Genomic DNA, 15,322 nt, shown 5'->3' on the forward strand with positions numbered 1-15,322 from the left:
ATGGGTTGGGGGGCGATCCAAGGCAGAGCGACAGAAAAATCAGCCATGCTGTTGGGCCTGGGGCAAAGTGAAGGGGGCAACAGAAAAAGCGGGGAGAAGGGTCGACAGAGAAAGCAGGCGGGATCTGGTGGGGGTCCAATCAGCTCTGAGCTGGAAAGCAGCAAGAGAAAGACCTCTCCCCACACCCCACCGCTCACCTCGGACCCCTGTGCACTGGGGAGAGGGGTAGGCGTGGGTCGGGGCGGGAATAAAAGGCTCCACTCCAGGAATCAGCAGGGCGAGTTTGCAAAGCCCGCGCAGCCCCCAGCCCCAACTGAGGGGCGCCCTGTCGGGGCCAAGCGGGGAGTTTTCTGGAGACCCCGGGCGCAGCCCTCCCAGGCGCAAGTGGCGCGGGGCGGGAGCGGGGCCGAGCATCGCGCCCTCCGTCCCAGCAGCAGCAGCTGTCCCCCTGCCCCGCCCGCCCGCCCGCCCAGAGGGGGCGCCCCCGGGGCCGCGCGCGCCAAGGCAAGGCAAGGCAAGGCAAGGCAGCCCCCCCCCCCCAAAGTTGCCAGGCAGCCGCGCCCGCCGCCCTCCTCACCTGGGCTGGCAGCTGCGGCGGCATCCCCGGGAGGGCGGCCGGGCGCTCCTCCGCCCCCGCCCGAGGCCGCGGCGCCCCCGCCGGGCCGGGCCGGGGTCCGGGCGCGCGTCCCGGCGGCCCGTGGAAAAGTACCCTCCAGTTGCGCAGTTCCATTTCCCAGGCACAAACACGCGCCCCGCGCCGCGCCGCGCCGCGCCTCCCCGCTCGCTCGCTCGTGTCAGTTTCGCTCCTGGGCCGGCCCGCCCCGCCCCCGCCCCGCCCCCTGCCCCCGGGGATCGGGGACCCCCCCCCAACGCCGCCCCCGTGGCACGCCCGCAGAGCCCCGCCCAGCCAGCACGACCCGAAAAGGAGCTCCCGGGCAGCCCGGGCGGGATCCCCCCGCCAACGGCTGCAGGCCCACCCGCCACTGGCTTGGCAAGAGGAAGGCTGGCTTGGCTCTCCCGCCGCCTCCAGCAGTCTTTGCTTGGGCGCCCCTTCTGCCCTGGGAGGGGGGCTGGCATACACCCGGTCCCCGGCACACGGCAGGCTCCGAGGCCAGGAAGCAGGCGGCTTGGCAGAAGAGGAGGGAGGGCAGCCGGGGACTGGGCACCTGGCCCCATTTTCCGGCTCCTTGTGAAGGAAGCGGGGCTGAGTCCGGTCCAGTATTAGGTGCCTTAGAGCGGGAAAGTCCAGAAGGAGCCAACGGGCCACCTGGTCCAGCGGCCTGTTTGGGGCAGTGGCTTGGAAGCCCACAGGAGCCCCCCCCCCCGACTGCTGCCCAGCACCTGCCAGTCAGACCCAGCAGTCCCATCTGGCTGCCCTGCTAATAGCCAACAATAGATCCTTCCACCCCAGACCAGGGCTTTGGTAAAGGGGTCCGTTGCGCTGTTCGTTGTCTGTATGCCCCCTTTTGCTGCCTTGTCTTCTCCATTTCCTGCACTGTTAAGAGCGTGTGTTAATTGGGGGGGGGGGCGGTTTGTCAGCATCGTCTTCTAATTCTGCACCCCTAGGCCTATTGCATTGTTTGTTGGGTGTCTTTTGCTGTCCAATTGCTACCCTGGAGTCCGTGAGAAAGGTGGGAGATAAAGTAAAAAAAACAGCCTGGTGGCCAGGAGTTCCACGAGTCAACCCACTGGTTACTTCCTTCTGTCTGTTTCATAGGGCGGCTCCTCGTTCCAGTATTTTGGAAGTTAGGGGAGAGGGAGAAAAGGACCGTGTGACCAGTTTGCACCTTGGCCATCCCACGGCGACATGAAGGCGACCAGAGCTTGCATCTGAGCTGCCGGTCCCCAGTGTGACATACACATCTCATCCACACACCCGAGAGAGTAAACAAAATAGCTTTACTTATGTTTTATCTAATACAGACGAAGGGGGAAGCCTTTGGGGTGGGGAGGGGCTGCCCGGTGCTCAGGTGTCCAAGCTCATCAGCAAGGCGGTTCCTCGCTTGATCCAATGATCGGCAGGCGTCGCTCCAGACCGCAGATCAATGCCAATGATGAACGAGGGCCGCCCGGCAGCGCCAGCCCGGTTGGGGTAGTAGTAACAGGGGCAAGAGTACATCCCTGATGCCAAAAAGGAAGGATCAGCGAGTGCCAGGGCAGAAAGTGGGCAGGAATCCTCAAAGAGGGCAGGGCCAGCCCAAAGCCAGGCTGGAGCCTTGGCTAAAGGCCAGCGCAGAATTCTCGCCTCCTCGCTTCTTCCCAGGGGCCCGCCACCCCCTTACCTTTGGCACTCTTCTTCTTGTTTTCCACAGGCTTGAAGTGGATGGTTGGGATGGGGCAGACCAACTGCATGGGTTCGGCTTCCACCAGGCAGGAGTTCTTCTTGTCCCAGCCAGCCCCCTCCAGGAAGAGACCTCGCACCCACACGCCTTCCTGCAGGGTCGAAAGCAGCGGGAAGGGGTCATGGGTACTGCTGCGGACGGCTTGCCCAGAAGTCTTCAGTTCACAAACTGCCATGGGGGCAGCGGTCCCCTACCTTGGGTGGGTACACGAGGTTGTTGTCATCCACCGTGGAGACGATGAACTCCCAGGAGAGGGTGTCCACCGAGATCTGAAAAAGAGCGGGAAGAGGAAGAGAGCGCAGGGACTTCAGGGCCAGGCCAGACGGGCACTGGCAGCACTGCCACTCGGGCGCTCAGCAGCATGCGAGGGCCTAATTCAGATCAGGGGCGCAGGGAGGGAGGCTTCCGCATGGGGGCAGCCTCAGCCCCCCCACTCAGTCCTGACCCAACTCAGGCAGCTGGAAAGTCACTGGGAGCTCCGGCCAGTCTACGCCTGGCACCCACCCGGTTCGGCCTTCCAATACTTTGAATGGCAGGCACTGCTCTGGTGCTTTGGGTGTTCGGAGGGCTTCGTGGATATTGCCTTGCAATTCTTACCCTGCCCCGTATTATTATTCAGCTGAGGCTGTGAGCGAGTGGCTTGCCCTAAACTTGGCAGCCAGCTCATGCCAGAGGTCACCTTTGGACCGAGAGCCTCCTGGAGCACGGCTCCTTCCTGCAACCAGAATTCTGTGCCAGGTGCCGACAGAGCCAGGAAACACCCCCCCCCTCCCCCAGGATAACTTAAGTGTCCTGCCTGTCGAGCTCCCCTTGCTGTAAGCATTAGGCCCCATTTCCCTCCCAGAGAACACTCCCTTCCCTTCAGGCCCAACCAGAAAAGTCCCGCTGCCAAAGAACCCAGGCGTTTGGGCCTATTCTACCCTCCTTGCCTATTACAAGAGCTCCAGTCCTGCTTACCTTCCCAGAATGCCTCTTCCCACTTGCAAGTAAGCCCAGAGGGAATTTCTCCTATGTTTGCAAAATAGTAAAGAGTCCAGTAGCACCTTTAAGACTAACCAACTTTCTTGTAGCATTAGCTTTCGAGAGCCACAGCTGTCTTAGTCAGATGCATCTGACGAAGAGAGCTGTGGCTCTCGAAAGCTGATGCTACTGGACTCTTTACTGTTTTGCAACTACAGACTAACACGGCTAACTCTCTCCTATGTTTGTGTGCCACGTCTTACATTGTTCATACGAGCAGCAGCCTGCAAAACAGCCGTCAGGAACCCTGTGGGGAAGGTGAAGCCCGAGAGCCAGAAGAGCACTGGAGGGTGCGCCGTCTTGGCCCAGCGAGTAAACTGCTCCACCCGCTGCCCCAAGTCCCGGGTCCAGGCGGCCAATGGCTTCTGAGACGGATAAGCCTGCCGAAAAGGAAAGAGCAGGGGTGACTGGCTGGCTGGCGCCTGAGGAGGGGCATGGTGCCGGTTTGCTTCTCCAGGAGGGGCAGATCTCGCCTTTCTGCTTTCACAGACTGCCCAATAATCGCCCTGCTACTCTCAGGTGAGCCTTGTGCCCTGACAAGAGAGAGGGGGCCCTCCCATGACTCTGGGCCAAGCATCATGAGGCGGCAACGGGAGAGATGCAAATGAGACTTCTTGCGGCTGCAAACACTGTGAATGGCGCATGTGGCGGGATCGCATCGGGATCAAGGCCGTCGTGTGTGGGGAGGGGAGAGGCAACCCTTTGCTCTGCTCCACGTTTATGAGTTCAGCAGCCACCTTCCTGGGATTTCCATCTGACCCACAGCGGTGAGCAGGCAGGGGGCTCTATGGGACCCGGATGTTTTCCAGCAGAACGTTACAGGCCCAGGCGGGGTCTGGGGCATCATGACTATGGCGTGGAGGGAAGGGTTACCGCCCCGCTCCTTCCCTTGCCACAGTTCCAGTCTTGACTGGGGCCTCCGCACAGTTCTCCATTCGCTGCTCTTCCACCTTGTCTCGGTTTGACCCTTCCGGGATGAAGATCCAGGCCCCAGCAGTGCACATTTGATCTCAGAAGAAATGTTTGGAAAAGTTCTTTCCCCTCCAAGAGGTGCCTTGGAACTCAGAAGAGGTTTCTGAATTACATGTTTACCCCCAACCCCCCCCCCCACACACACAGGAACTCTGCTGGGTTGCTAACCTCCAGGTACAGCCTAGAGATCTCCCAGGATTACGACTGTTCTCCAGACTTCAGAGGTGAGATCCCCTGGAGAAAATGGCCGCCTTGCAGGGGGTGGTTCTGTGACACTGCATCCCCACAGAGCTTCTTTTCCTCCCCAAACCCACCCCTGCCCAGGATTCACCCCCAATCTTCAGGAATTTCCCAACCCTAAAACTCTGCTACAAAAACACAGGATTGGAGCAAAAGAGAAAAGGAGAGACTGGTCCCTCCTGGAATGTTGCAAAAACTTCTCCTGAAATTATTTTGCTCTCAAAGTTAAGAGAATTTTGTTTAGGAGAAGACAGAAGGGGGCGCTTGTTTCTCCCGCAGTGGCTCCAGAGCTGAAGGATGCCCCTTCCCCAGACCTCCTCTCATGGACCCCCAGCCAGCTGGGAAAGCCACCCACCTCCCAAGTGCTGCAAAGCAGCCATCTTTGCATGCCTTACCCTCTCCCACATGGGGGGCACGCGGGCATCGAAGATGCAGTTGAAGATCTCCTCCAGGTCCGTAGACATGACCACCACGCCCTGAATGCCCTTCTCTAGCTCCACCAGGGAGGAACTGCCAAGGGGAGAAGCAGAAACAATCTGCACCAAAGGCGGGTCTGACTGGCACCAGGCCCAGCCTGCCTTTTTCCTGTGCCAGGGCCAGCTTCTGAGCATACACAGAGTGACTTTGACCTGTGAGAAGCCACTGCCAATGTGGTTCCCTGCAGAGGAGGGTGTGGGGAAGCTGCGGGGGTGCCTGTGTCTAGGCTGCTTGGCCTTTCTGGCTTGTAACCTTGAGACAGGTGAACTGGAACAGAGACGTGAGGTATTTAAGCCCAGGGTGACAGCAACTTAAATTCCTTGTTGGTAATACCGCTGGCCCCACCCCTCACTCAGACCCCACCCTTCGAGGTGTGTCCCATCTCAGCTCTCCTGTCCCTGACCATCAGCAGTTGAGGGAGCAATGCACGGCTGCTGTTGTTGCTGCCCAGACTGGGCATGTATCGCCCTCTGCTGCCACCACTCACTCACTGCAGGCAGCCAGGGGGACCTGACTCGTGCCTCAGCCAGCCTGACTGCTGCCCAGCGTGGCAGGGAGGGAGGGCATTTTGATCATCAGTGCGGGCTGGGGCTTGGCCACTTCGTTGCTGCTACTCGTCCCGCACATACCTGCTTATGTTCCCTTTTGTTTAAGCCCCTCCTATGCTCCTCCCTCTCCTCCAGAGAAGCTGCATTAATCCCATTGGGAGCTCTGCTATAAAAGCCTGTTGGGACTTCTGATCACAGTCACCCATCTCAGGGGGCACTTTGCCCTCAGCCCCAGGAGACCCCACTGTCGGCTGCTTCAGCAGTGTCTCCGCCTTTGGCCAAGACCTTGAGCCCCAACCAAAACGGAGCCATACAGAGGGACAAGAGCTTCTGAATCCGGGCTGTAAGCAGAGAGGCAAGCGATGGTGTGTGGAACCTGGGCAGCCCCCGCCCCCCCCTGCCCCAGGACACTCACTTGATGACTTGCAGCAAGGAATTGTAGCGTTGGATCTCCTGCAGCAAGACCACATTGAGGGGAGAGGGATCGGTGGAGAGCATTTTGCAGGTGCCCTCGTAATCGATCTCTTCCGGGATCTTACTGCGCACATCTGCTGAGAGCTCTAGCACCTGGCAGGAGGGGAGCAAGGTGAAGGCAAGGCCCTGGGCAGCTACAGGAAGCCGGCCTCCTCAAGGACCCTCCTGGGTCTGGGGGCTCCCATGGCCCCTGGCCCCAAACTAGCAGCTCCTGTGGCTCTTGCAGAGCCTCTTGCTCTCACCCACTCCACGGCCAGTGCAGAGGGAGGGGACCACGTGCCACTGGCAGCCCCTCCCTGCCTAGGGACTGTAGGAGGTCTTCAGCACCCCAGCACCACGACTCAGCACCAGGGCTCACCGACCTCGCCAGAAAGCACCCCCATCTAGAACCCCTGCCCAAGGGACAAAAATTCAAGGCTTTCCAGACGAGGCCTAGAGCCTTGGGTAGGCCTCTCTTTCGGAATCAATTGCGAAGGAAAAACTGGTACATGAGGTCTGCGTGGCACTCCCCAGTGACTGATCAGCAGTCATCCATGTGGGGGAATACAGAAGGGAGCTCAGGGGGGGTGGCCGAGGCTGCTGCTGGCTGCTCCAGACGTCCGAAGGGCTCCAGAGCACCAGATCGCGGGAACATCCGGCGAGCCCTGCCGGATCAGACCAGGGCACAGAGGCCAAGGCCTTCCCCTGATGCTGCCCCCGAGCCATGGGGTTCAGAGGCTGACTGCCTCTGGGAGAGGAGGCTCCCTTAAGTCACCATAGACTTCTCCTCCAGGAATCTGTCTAACCCTCTTGAAATCCAGCGATGCTTACTACATCCACCGGCAGTGAATGCCACAATTGAATCACTCTGAATCTATAGAATCTATGATTCTATAACCTGGGCAGATCATGAGAGGGAGGGCAGGAAGGGCTGCATCAGTGCTTAGCTCTTGTGGCCCCTTCTTACGTGCCCAGGGTAATGCCGATCGCCACCTTGGGGTCAGGGAGCAATTTTCCACAGGCCAGTTTGGCCAGGGATCCTGGAGGTGTTTTGCCACCTTCTGGGCATGGAGCGGGGCGGGGGGGGGGTCACGGGGGCGGGGAGGGAGTTGTGAATGCCCTGCATTGTGTAGGGGGTTGGACTAGATGACCCTGGAGATCCCTTCCAAACCTACGATGCTATGATTCCCATCAATTTGATTGGGTGAGGTTCTAGTAGCAAAGACTAGTATTTTGGAAGAGAGAGAAAATTCTCTCCATTCACTCTCTCCACCACAAGCACCATCATATAAAGCTCTATCGTGCTCCCCCACCCCCGTCATCTCTTTTCTTGACTGAGAAATTCCAGAGACTTCAGCTTTTTCTCATAGGAAAAGTGCTACAACCCCCCCCTCATCATCTCAGTTGCCCCCTTCTGTCCTTTTTCCAGCTCTGCAGTGTCCTTTTTGAGATACAGTAACCAGAACTGCACATGGTGTCCCAAATGAAGCCGCACCATAGAGCCATACATGGGCGTCACAGCAGTGGCCGTTTTATTTTCCGTCCCTTCCCTCGTAATCCCCAGCACGGACTTTGGCCCTTTTTCAGTGCTGCTGCACATTGACTCGACATTTCCACGGAGCCATCCATCCGCCAGAGGGCCCCCCCCCCCAGCTCTCTCACCCTCTCTTCTGGGCAGCAAAGCAGGCGTCTCCCCCCACCCCCACCCCTGCCCCTTGGGCTCCCGGCCTGCGATGAGTACCTTGTCTTCGCGGCTCTGCCCAGCCACTCCATGGGGCATGGTCTGGGGCTGCAGGGAGAGGAGGGTTTCGAAGAGCGTCCGGGCCTCAGTGATCTGGGAAGCCACATCAGCATTGGGGTGCTGGCCAAAGGCTTCCGGCGGGTCCATGCCAGGAAGCAAGGTGATGTACTCCTTGTAGGAGCCCAGATTGCCATCCTTGGGGATGTAGTAAGCGTCCAGCACAGAGAGCCTGAGGAGACAGGCTGCCTCAGGGTCTGCAAGCACCCCTTCGCCCCTCATTCCCCTCCTCTAGGGACCCCTCCCCATATTCCCACCCTGCTGCTGCAGCATAGCGGTTAAGTGGTTGGGCCACAAATCCGCACTCTGCTGGTTCGACTCCCACTATTGCCATGAGCTCTGCAGGTGGCCTCGGGTCAGCCACTCCTCCCTTGGCCCGGCTCCCCAGCTGTATTGTGGGGATAGTAAGAACGCTGTCTTTGTTCACTGCTCTGAGTGGGGCATTAATCTGTCTAGAAGAGCGGTATATGAGCACAGCTGTTACTGCAGCCAAGTCTGAGCTGACCAAGCTGGTTTCAGTTGCCTCATTCCAATACTGCCTCTAATGAAATCTACACTTCATAGAAGCAATACAAGACTTTAAAAAATATTGAGAAAGCAGTTTATGGCTCTGGAAAACAAAGCGGTTCCTAAGAGTGGCAGGACTCTAATCTGGAGTGCTGGGTTTGATTCCCCACTCCTCCGCTTGAAGCCAGATGGGTGACCCTGGATCAGTCACAGCTCTCTCGGAGCTCTCTCAGCCCCACCCACCTCACAGGGTGATTGTTGTGGGGATAATAATGACATGCTTTGTTAACCACTCTGAGTGGGCGTTAAGTTGTCCTGAAGGCCAGTTAGATCTATTATTATTATTATTATTATTATTATTATTATTATTATTATTATTATTATTATTATAACAGCAGCAGTAGCAGCAGCAGGAGAGCTCTTAGGGCAAGTAGAACCCCCCCGAGTGCTTCTCCCTGAGGAAGGGGGGAAAGGAAAAAGGAAGCTTTCTCAGAGGTGAGGGATATGAGGCCTAAAGTACTCATTACAAAACGAGAGCAACAGAAGCAGCTTACACCTCTTCCACGGCCGGAGGATATGACTCTCCTCCCCTTAGACAGGGAAAACAACCCTTTGAGGAGGGCGATTCCCCAAGCAGGAGAAGGGAGCATGGAGCGGGGGGGGGGCACAGATCACCAGGAGCAGGGAAAGCACTAGATCCCCCCGCCCCCCCCCCCCAGGGTATTCCAGACCCGAGCCTTGCAGGGGACACAATGAGGGTCCCCCAGTACCAAGGCAGAGGCCATTCTCTACAGCCAGAAGGCTCCCGCCTGCCCTTCCTAGCGATGTGCTTCCGGCCCTGCCTCCCACCCTCGCCGTACCGGTAGAAGGGGGTGGCCACGCTCTGCTCGCAGAAGTAGTCATTGATGTACGTGGTGAGGAGGCGCCTGTCCCAGTCGTCCGTCACGTGGCCCCCATAGTTGACGCCGGCAATCAGGTACTTGAGGGCATCCCAGGGCGTCTCTTCGTACTCGTCCAGGTAGAGGCTGAGGAGGTTCTCGGACACCTGGGTGCAGGGCCAGAGCAGCCAGCTGTGAGTTGGGGCCGAGGAGCAGAAGGACTGGATCTTCAGGCAGTGGGCAGAGAGGCTGCGAGGGTTTGCAGGAAGGCTTGGCCTGGCACGACTGGGCCTCGTGTTCTGGGCACCCCAAGAGCCAGAGCTTTGCTGCCTCGAATAGTGTATACAGGCTCCTCGAGGATTACCACTGCCCTGAGCACTTGTACCCAATCTGCCAAGCGTCGGCCTTGAGCCCTCCCCTCGGCATCGTGCCCGCCCCGTTGCCGCTGAGGACTCCAGTCTCAGTTGGTCATTTTCCTGACTGTAAATGACACTTGCCTAGGAAAGAAGTGCGGTGAGAAGGAAGAGGATGCCAGCAGCAGCCCCCATGAACAGCGAGCGCATGCGGCAGAGGGGCAAGAAGGCTGGTGTACAATCCCGCAATCGTAGGGCTCTGGAGCATGCCCTGCAAGAGCCGCATGGACTGGCCCCGCTAGCGTGGAGCCCCAACCCATCATCCCCAACCGCCCAAGGCCCTCCTTTCTCTCTCTCTCTCTCTCTCTCTCTCTCTCTCTCTCAGTCACCTCAAAGTCTGAGTCATTGAAACCGTAGATGATGTTCCAGCCCAGCTGGAGGAACTTCTTGCGTTCGAGAAGGATGCTGTGGAAGAAGCAGAGGGCGAAGAGCAGCTTCTTGTACTTGGCTGGCTTTGTGCAGCGGTTGAACTGAGGCTCTGTGATGAGGTGGTAGAGGCGCTTCATGTTGGCCTTCAGGCCCTGCCACAGACAGAAGGGTGGGGAGAGGTGGCAGCTGACTTCAGGCTCAGCCAAAGGCAGAGAGGGCTGGTCTGGCCCGGTGGTAACTGCCTCCAACACATGTGGACAGGGAGGACGGCCTGTCCTGCCTGGATCAAGCGGCCCGCCCGTCACCTGGAGGGGGAGGCAGGGGAAAGGGGGAGGCCAGGGGGAGGCCCAAGAGAGCAGCCCAGGGGGCATCTGCTGATTATGCCTTGGCAGACCCGCAGTAGTTGCTGGCTGCTGCACCCCCAACTCCTTCTGAAGGGGTACATTTGAACGGCAGGAGACTGCTGCAGTCTCTATTTCCGCCTGGCAGGCCCTGGGATCAAGAGGGCAGCAGCAGCCCGACACCTGCGCCTTTGCTGGGGTCTGGGTTAGGCCAGGGGCAGCCTGGGGCAGAGGAGACTGCAGAAGCACTCTAGGAGCAGGGCCGGGATAGAGGCGCCTCTGCTGCCAGCCCGCCTCTGGCCTCCCTCACCGAGGGAGGCTCCGTGGTCATCTTGATGCCAGCTTGCAAGATGGAGATGGGGAAGTCGGGATGGGGGCTGGAGCTGAGCCACAGGCGGAAGGACTGGTGCGGTTCCTCCACTTGCAGCTGCTCCACCAGCTTGTCCAACTGGGGCATCCAGGAGAGCGAGAGGTGGCAGTTGGCCAGGAACACCCAGTTGCCTGCCGGGAAAGACACGGAGGTCGTTCGGTTTAAAGAGGGCAGGGCCCCAGGGAGGAGTGAAGGCAACGTGTCTGGGCGGGGAGGGCTGAAGAAGGGAGCCCTGGAGGGGCAGCATGGAGGGGGCTCCACCCTTGGCCAGAGGAGAGCGGGGGCGGAGACGGTTGCGGGAGGGAGCCCACTTTCACCCTCACCTTGATGGACGCCATCTTTGATCATGCGGGTGGCAATGGGCGCCTGGCCCTGGCCCAGGGAGAGGGCATGGAAGCGCTGGGCCATGCCTGACTGCTCTGCCAGCTGAAGTAGGGAGGAGGTGGGGTCCACGCCAGGAGACAGCACGAAGATCAGGGGGGTCTTTGTTGTGGAGTCATCCACCACCTGAGAGAGACGGAGACAGGGGTGAGAGGACCATCCCCAGCCCCCTCGCTCAAGCGTCTGCTTCCTGGGCCCAGGCAGGACCAAGCCTGAGGATCCTGGCTCCGTCTGCCTCCCCAGGCAACGCGTCCAAGAGGCTTGTCCAGAAACCTCCGGCCTCGGGGCCAAGAACCGCCACCACCACCAAGCTGTAAAGAGCATTGTCCGCAGCAGCTGGAAGAACAAACGGAAAGGGGACCGTGGCCGGGTCCCCTGCAGAGGACGCAGTTGGGACAGGCCTCTTGGTGGCTGCGTCCCGGAGAGTCTTGACGCCAAGGCCCAGCCCCCTCTCCATACCAGCAGCACCATCTACTCACCGTCTTCATGTTCAGCACTGGTGGCTCAATAAACTGGGAGCCCAGGTTGGAGACGATGAAGGCCGTGACGCAGAAGGCCACACGATCTGGCCGCAGGGATCGGACGACCAGCATTCGCTGCATCTGGTTGCAGGAGTTCTCCCACTCGCCTGCAAGCAGCAACCAGGTGAGGTGAGAGGCTGCCTCGGAAGGAGGATCCCCCAGGTCTGTGGGCTGGGTGACCCTGAATCAGGCCTGCGGCCCCCAGGGGAAGCCACGGTCGTCACCTCCTTGCCAGAGATGCCCAAACTCTCTCAAGCGTTTACTCCATGAGTCCCTGTAGCATAGCGGTTAAGTGGCTGGGCTGTGAATGAGACTCCGCTATTTTGACTCCCATTCCTGCTCTGAGCTCAGCAGGTGGCCTTGGGTGAGCCCCTCCTCTCAGCCCAGCTCCCCAGCTGCATTGTGGGGATAATAATAACACTGACTTCGTTCACCGCTCTGAGAGTGGCACAAGCTGTCCATAAGCACACTGTTATGATGTAAGTTACCACAAAAGACCCAGTTGGAATCCAGTCCTGATAACTTTCACCCATACATCTTTTTGCATAACACGGGGGGGGGGCAGGGTGCAACCTGGCTCCTTCCTCAGACAGGAGGGGCTGCTGGTCAATTGCTCCCTGCCTCCTGACCCGAATCCAAGCAGAGAGAGAGGCTGCCTCAGCGCACAGTGAGAGAGAAGGCCAAGGCCCGCTGCCCCGCCCAGCCCTGCCCCATCAAGTTCAGCCAGTCGGTGCTGTGCTCAACCTGGTAGCATGGCCTTCTCGGGCTTGGCGTTGGTGTACCAAAGGTTCCAATCCCGGGGGTACTGCTCAAAAGAGTTCATGATGCCGTGGAAGTTTGTCAGCTTGTCCAGCTCGGTAATGTTGTCCCAGTAGACATCGGCCAGCCAACTTGTGCAGGGATTGTCCATCTGCCCTTCTCTGTCTAGCACCTGCAAGAAGGGAGGTGTGGGGAGGCCTTCGGCTTTGCTCTCAAGCAAGCCATGTCACCCGCTAACCTTTGGGAGTCTTTGAACAAAGCTGAGAACCTGCCCGACCCAGAAAGCCCAAACCACACATGCAGGAGGAGATGCAAGGTCCAGTGAGCAGAGGTTTCCTCCGAAAGCCAGATCCCAGTTCTCTTGCCGCAAGGCAGACAAATGCATCCGAGGGTCTGTTTCTGTCCTGGGCATGAGAGGGTGCCAGTCAGACCTTGCCCGTTCCTGCCCGAGGGAGGGGGTGCTTCCCCCAGGTGAAAACTGCCCCCCCAAGAAGAAGAATGGCCCACAGGCCAGGAGGAGCCCTGGGAGTAAAATCTGGGTGCTGCGGGGCCGCAAGGGGGTGACCCCGTCTTTGAGGAAGAGAGCCCAGCGAGTGCCAGCTGCCTCCAGGGAGCAGCCTGTGTCCACCCTGGAGGCGAGAAGGGGACTCTGGAGGCCCTAGCAGGGAAGAGGCAACCTCCGGCCATTTCCCAGGGCTGCCTTCTCAATCAAGCCCGGGCTTCTCTCTTAACCGGCCTCCTGGCCAGGCTTCCCTGCAGGGTGGGCGGGTCTTGCTTCCCTGTGGTTCTTGGGCCTGTTGTCATGGTCAGGGCTTGGCCACGCTTCAAGAGCATCTCAGATTACAAAGCCAGGCAATGGGAAAGCTGCCCGGCTCTCTCAGTGGAGGGCCCCTGCGAAAGCAAGCCTCCTTCTGCCCTTGATTGTCCAGAGAGGGGGAAGGAAAGAGGAGGATTTCAAAGGGAACGAGTTCAGGCTGGGGGCAGAATGTGGCGCTTTGGGCTGAAGTATCCAAGAGGCATGATGACAAGGAAGCTCGGGGAGGCCAGGATTTATTCCAACAGTGGAAAACTTCCCACTAGAGACTCCTCAAAGGTTGAGCCTGCACATTTCCAGAAGCTTTGAAAGATCTCGTTGGTTCGTGCAAATCCGTTATGTGAAATTCACCCCTGTTCCTATTCTTTTGCTTTGCTCTCCCGGACTGGCAGGTGCTCAGCCTCCAAACCAGCCCACAGCACAAAGTTTTTCCTACTCGAGACTCTGCTGTGAGGTTTTTCCTCTTGCAAAACCGACCTCTGATTTCCTCTACAAAACCTGCAGGACTTGTCAACGTTCTGTTACCAACACATTCACCCTGAAGTGCTAGAATGTCTTTTGGCATTCCGTGACATCATTAAAGCACAGGAAGCAAGCAAAGGTCAGCTTTTAATCGACTACAAGATCCTTACAGTAAAGCTTTAATGGTGGCAGAGAATGCGATACAGAAACTTCGGTGCTTACGGATGCAAATGGATCAGGCGGGAGTAAGTCAAAAGAGGGGTAAAGGCAAAAGCTCTTCATCCTTAAGGTGCAAAATTGCAGAAGTGTGATAGATAGGCCCAGTGTTAGCTAGCACAAGCAACCTGGAAGATGCAGCAACTAAGATTCTCTCTACATGAGACATCTGACATGTGAAGAACACTTGTTGGGAGATGCAATGGTAGCCAGGAAGGGTGGTTTTAAAAGATAGCTGGCAGCAGAGCAAAGGCTTTGCTATATACTGGAGCTGTATGATGGGGCTGTGAAATGCCAGAAGGGAAACTGCTGCCCATTTTAACCTCTCCAGGTCCAAGCCCAGCTCTGGAAAGCAGCTCCAGCCCATTTCCACTCCTCACTGCCCTCTGGTTGAGATTCCTTACAGTTTTAGGTGAAATTGACAGAGCCTTCTGGGGAGTGAAGATGAAATTAACAAACCATCTGAGGAGCGATCTCAGCCAGCTCTGTCTTTTTAAACTACGCTTCCCAGCTAACATTGCATCTCCCTACACTTGACAAACATGCGCTGAGACGTTTCGTGTAGAGAGACTCTTAAGTGCAGCCTTTAAACAGAACCAGAGATAAAGAGCACAACAAGCCTGTCTAGTAGGAGATACCTGTTCAGATCTGTTGGGGGCAGCAGTTACTACCCAGAGAGAAGTTACTACCCAGCGCTGGATGGAGACCTGGGATGGCTGCAGGGCTTTTCCAAGCTCCCAGAGCCCAAAGGGAGGGGGCTTGTGAGTCTGTTCCTTCACAACCCACACCAACCACGAGTGCCTTTAGACCTGTGCTCCAAAGAAGGCTCCTCCTGCACCCTTGCTCAGAAGGAACTCAAACACGCAATGCCCTCCAATGGACAGAAAGAGAGAACCCTCTAGCACGGCAGCGAGGAAGGCCTGCCCATTAAGCCCCCAGCGGCGTCCTGGAAATCACCAGCGGCTGGTTGGGACTCTGAATGCCAAGCTCTGCTAAACTCACAACAGGCTGATCCAAGAGCCCACAGGCATCCAGCCCAGCCAGCGCCAGCCACGAAGCTCGAGCACCGGGGTCATGGAGGACACAGGAAGCACAGGCCCCGTTAGGCGGCTCCAGCAACTCCAGGGCAGGCACGAAAGCAAACAAGGCTGGGCTTCTGAACTCAGAGGGACTCAAGCAGCACGGCCAAGGCAGAGCAGGGATACCAGGGAAAGCACCACCTAAGGGTCACAAAGTCACAGAAGCAGAGGCCTGGAAGGGATCGGACGGATGAAGCTCTGCCTTTTGTCCTGCAACAAGCCCCCCGGGCTGGGCACTCTGTGGCAAACAGTGAGCTGAGCAGAAGCCTCAACGGGCCAAGGAAGGCAAGTTCGGAGGGCATCCAGCAGAGAAAAGGGCACAAGAGAACTGCCTTTGCCTCTGAAGAAGGGCGGGGGCAGGG

General features: G+C 58.3%; 2 protein-coding genes across 2 annotated transcripts in view; both read right to left on the bottom strand.

Moving 5' to 3' along the window:
* The window catches only part of KDM6B (lysine demethylase 6B), a 72,655-nt gene extending 71,907 nt beyond the window's left edge, over positions 1-748 (bottom strand). The window contains exon 1 of the mRNA XM_054992639.1: positions 578-748. The gene's annotated coding sequence lies outside the window, so the exon portion shown is untranslated. The remainder of the gene's footprint in view (positions 1-577) is intronic.
* A 1,156-nt stretch (positions 749-1,904) lies between these two features.
* The window catches only part of DNAH2 (dynein axonemal heavy chain 2), a 102,671-nt gene continuing 89,253 nt past the window's right edge, over positions 1,905-15,322 (bottom strand). The window contains 13 exon segments of the mRNA XM_054994545.1: positions 1,905-2,121; positions 2,283-2,433; positions 2,537-2,611; positions 3,566-3,742; positions 4,970-5,084; positions 6,015-6,166; positions 7,794-8,022; positions 9,218-9,402; positions 9,978-10,169; positions 10,669-10,859; positions 11,052-11,235; positions 11,589-11,737; positions 12,375-12,561. Coding sequence (XP_054850520.1) covers positions 1,967-2,121; positions 2,283-2,433; positions 2,537-2,611; positions 3,566-3,742; positions 4,970-5,084; positions 6,015-6,166; positions 7,794-8,022; positions 9,218-9,402; positions 9,978-10,169; positions 10,669-10,859; positions 11,052-11,235; positions 11,589-11,737; positions 12,375-12,561 — 2,142 coding nt within the window. The 3' untranslated portion in view covers positions 1,905-1,966.

Source organism: Eublepharis macularius, chromosome 12, assembly GCF_028583425.1.
Source record: "Eublepharis macularius isolate TG4126 chromosome 12, MPM_Emac_v1.0, whole genome shotgun sequence".
Classification (NCBI taxonomy): domain Eukaryota; kingdom Metazoa; phylum Chordata; class Lepidosauria; order Squamata; family Eublepharidae; genus Eublepharis; species Eublepharis macularius.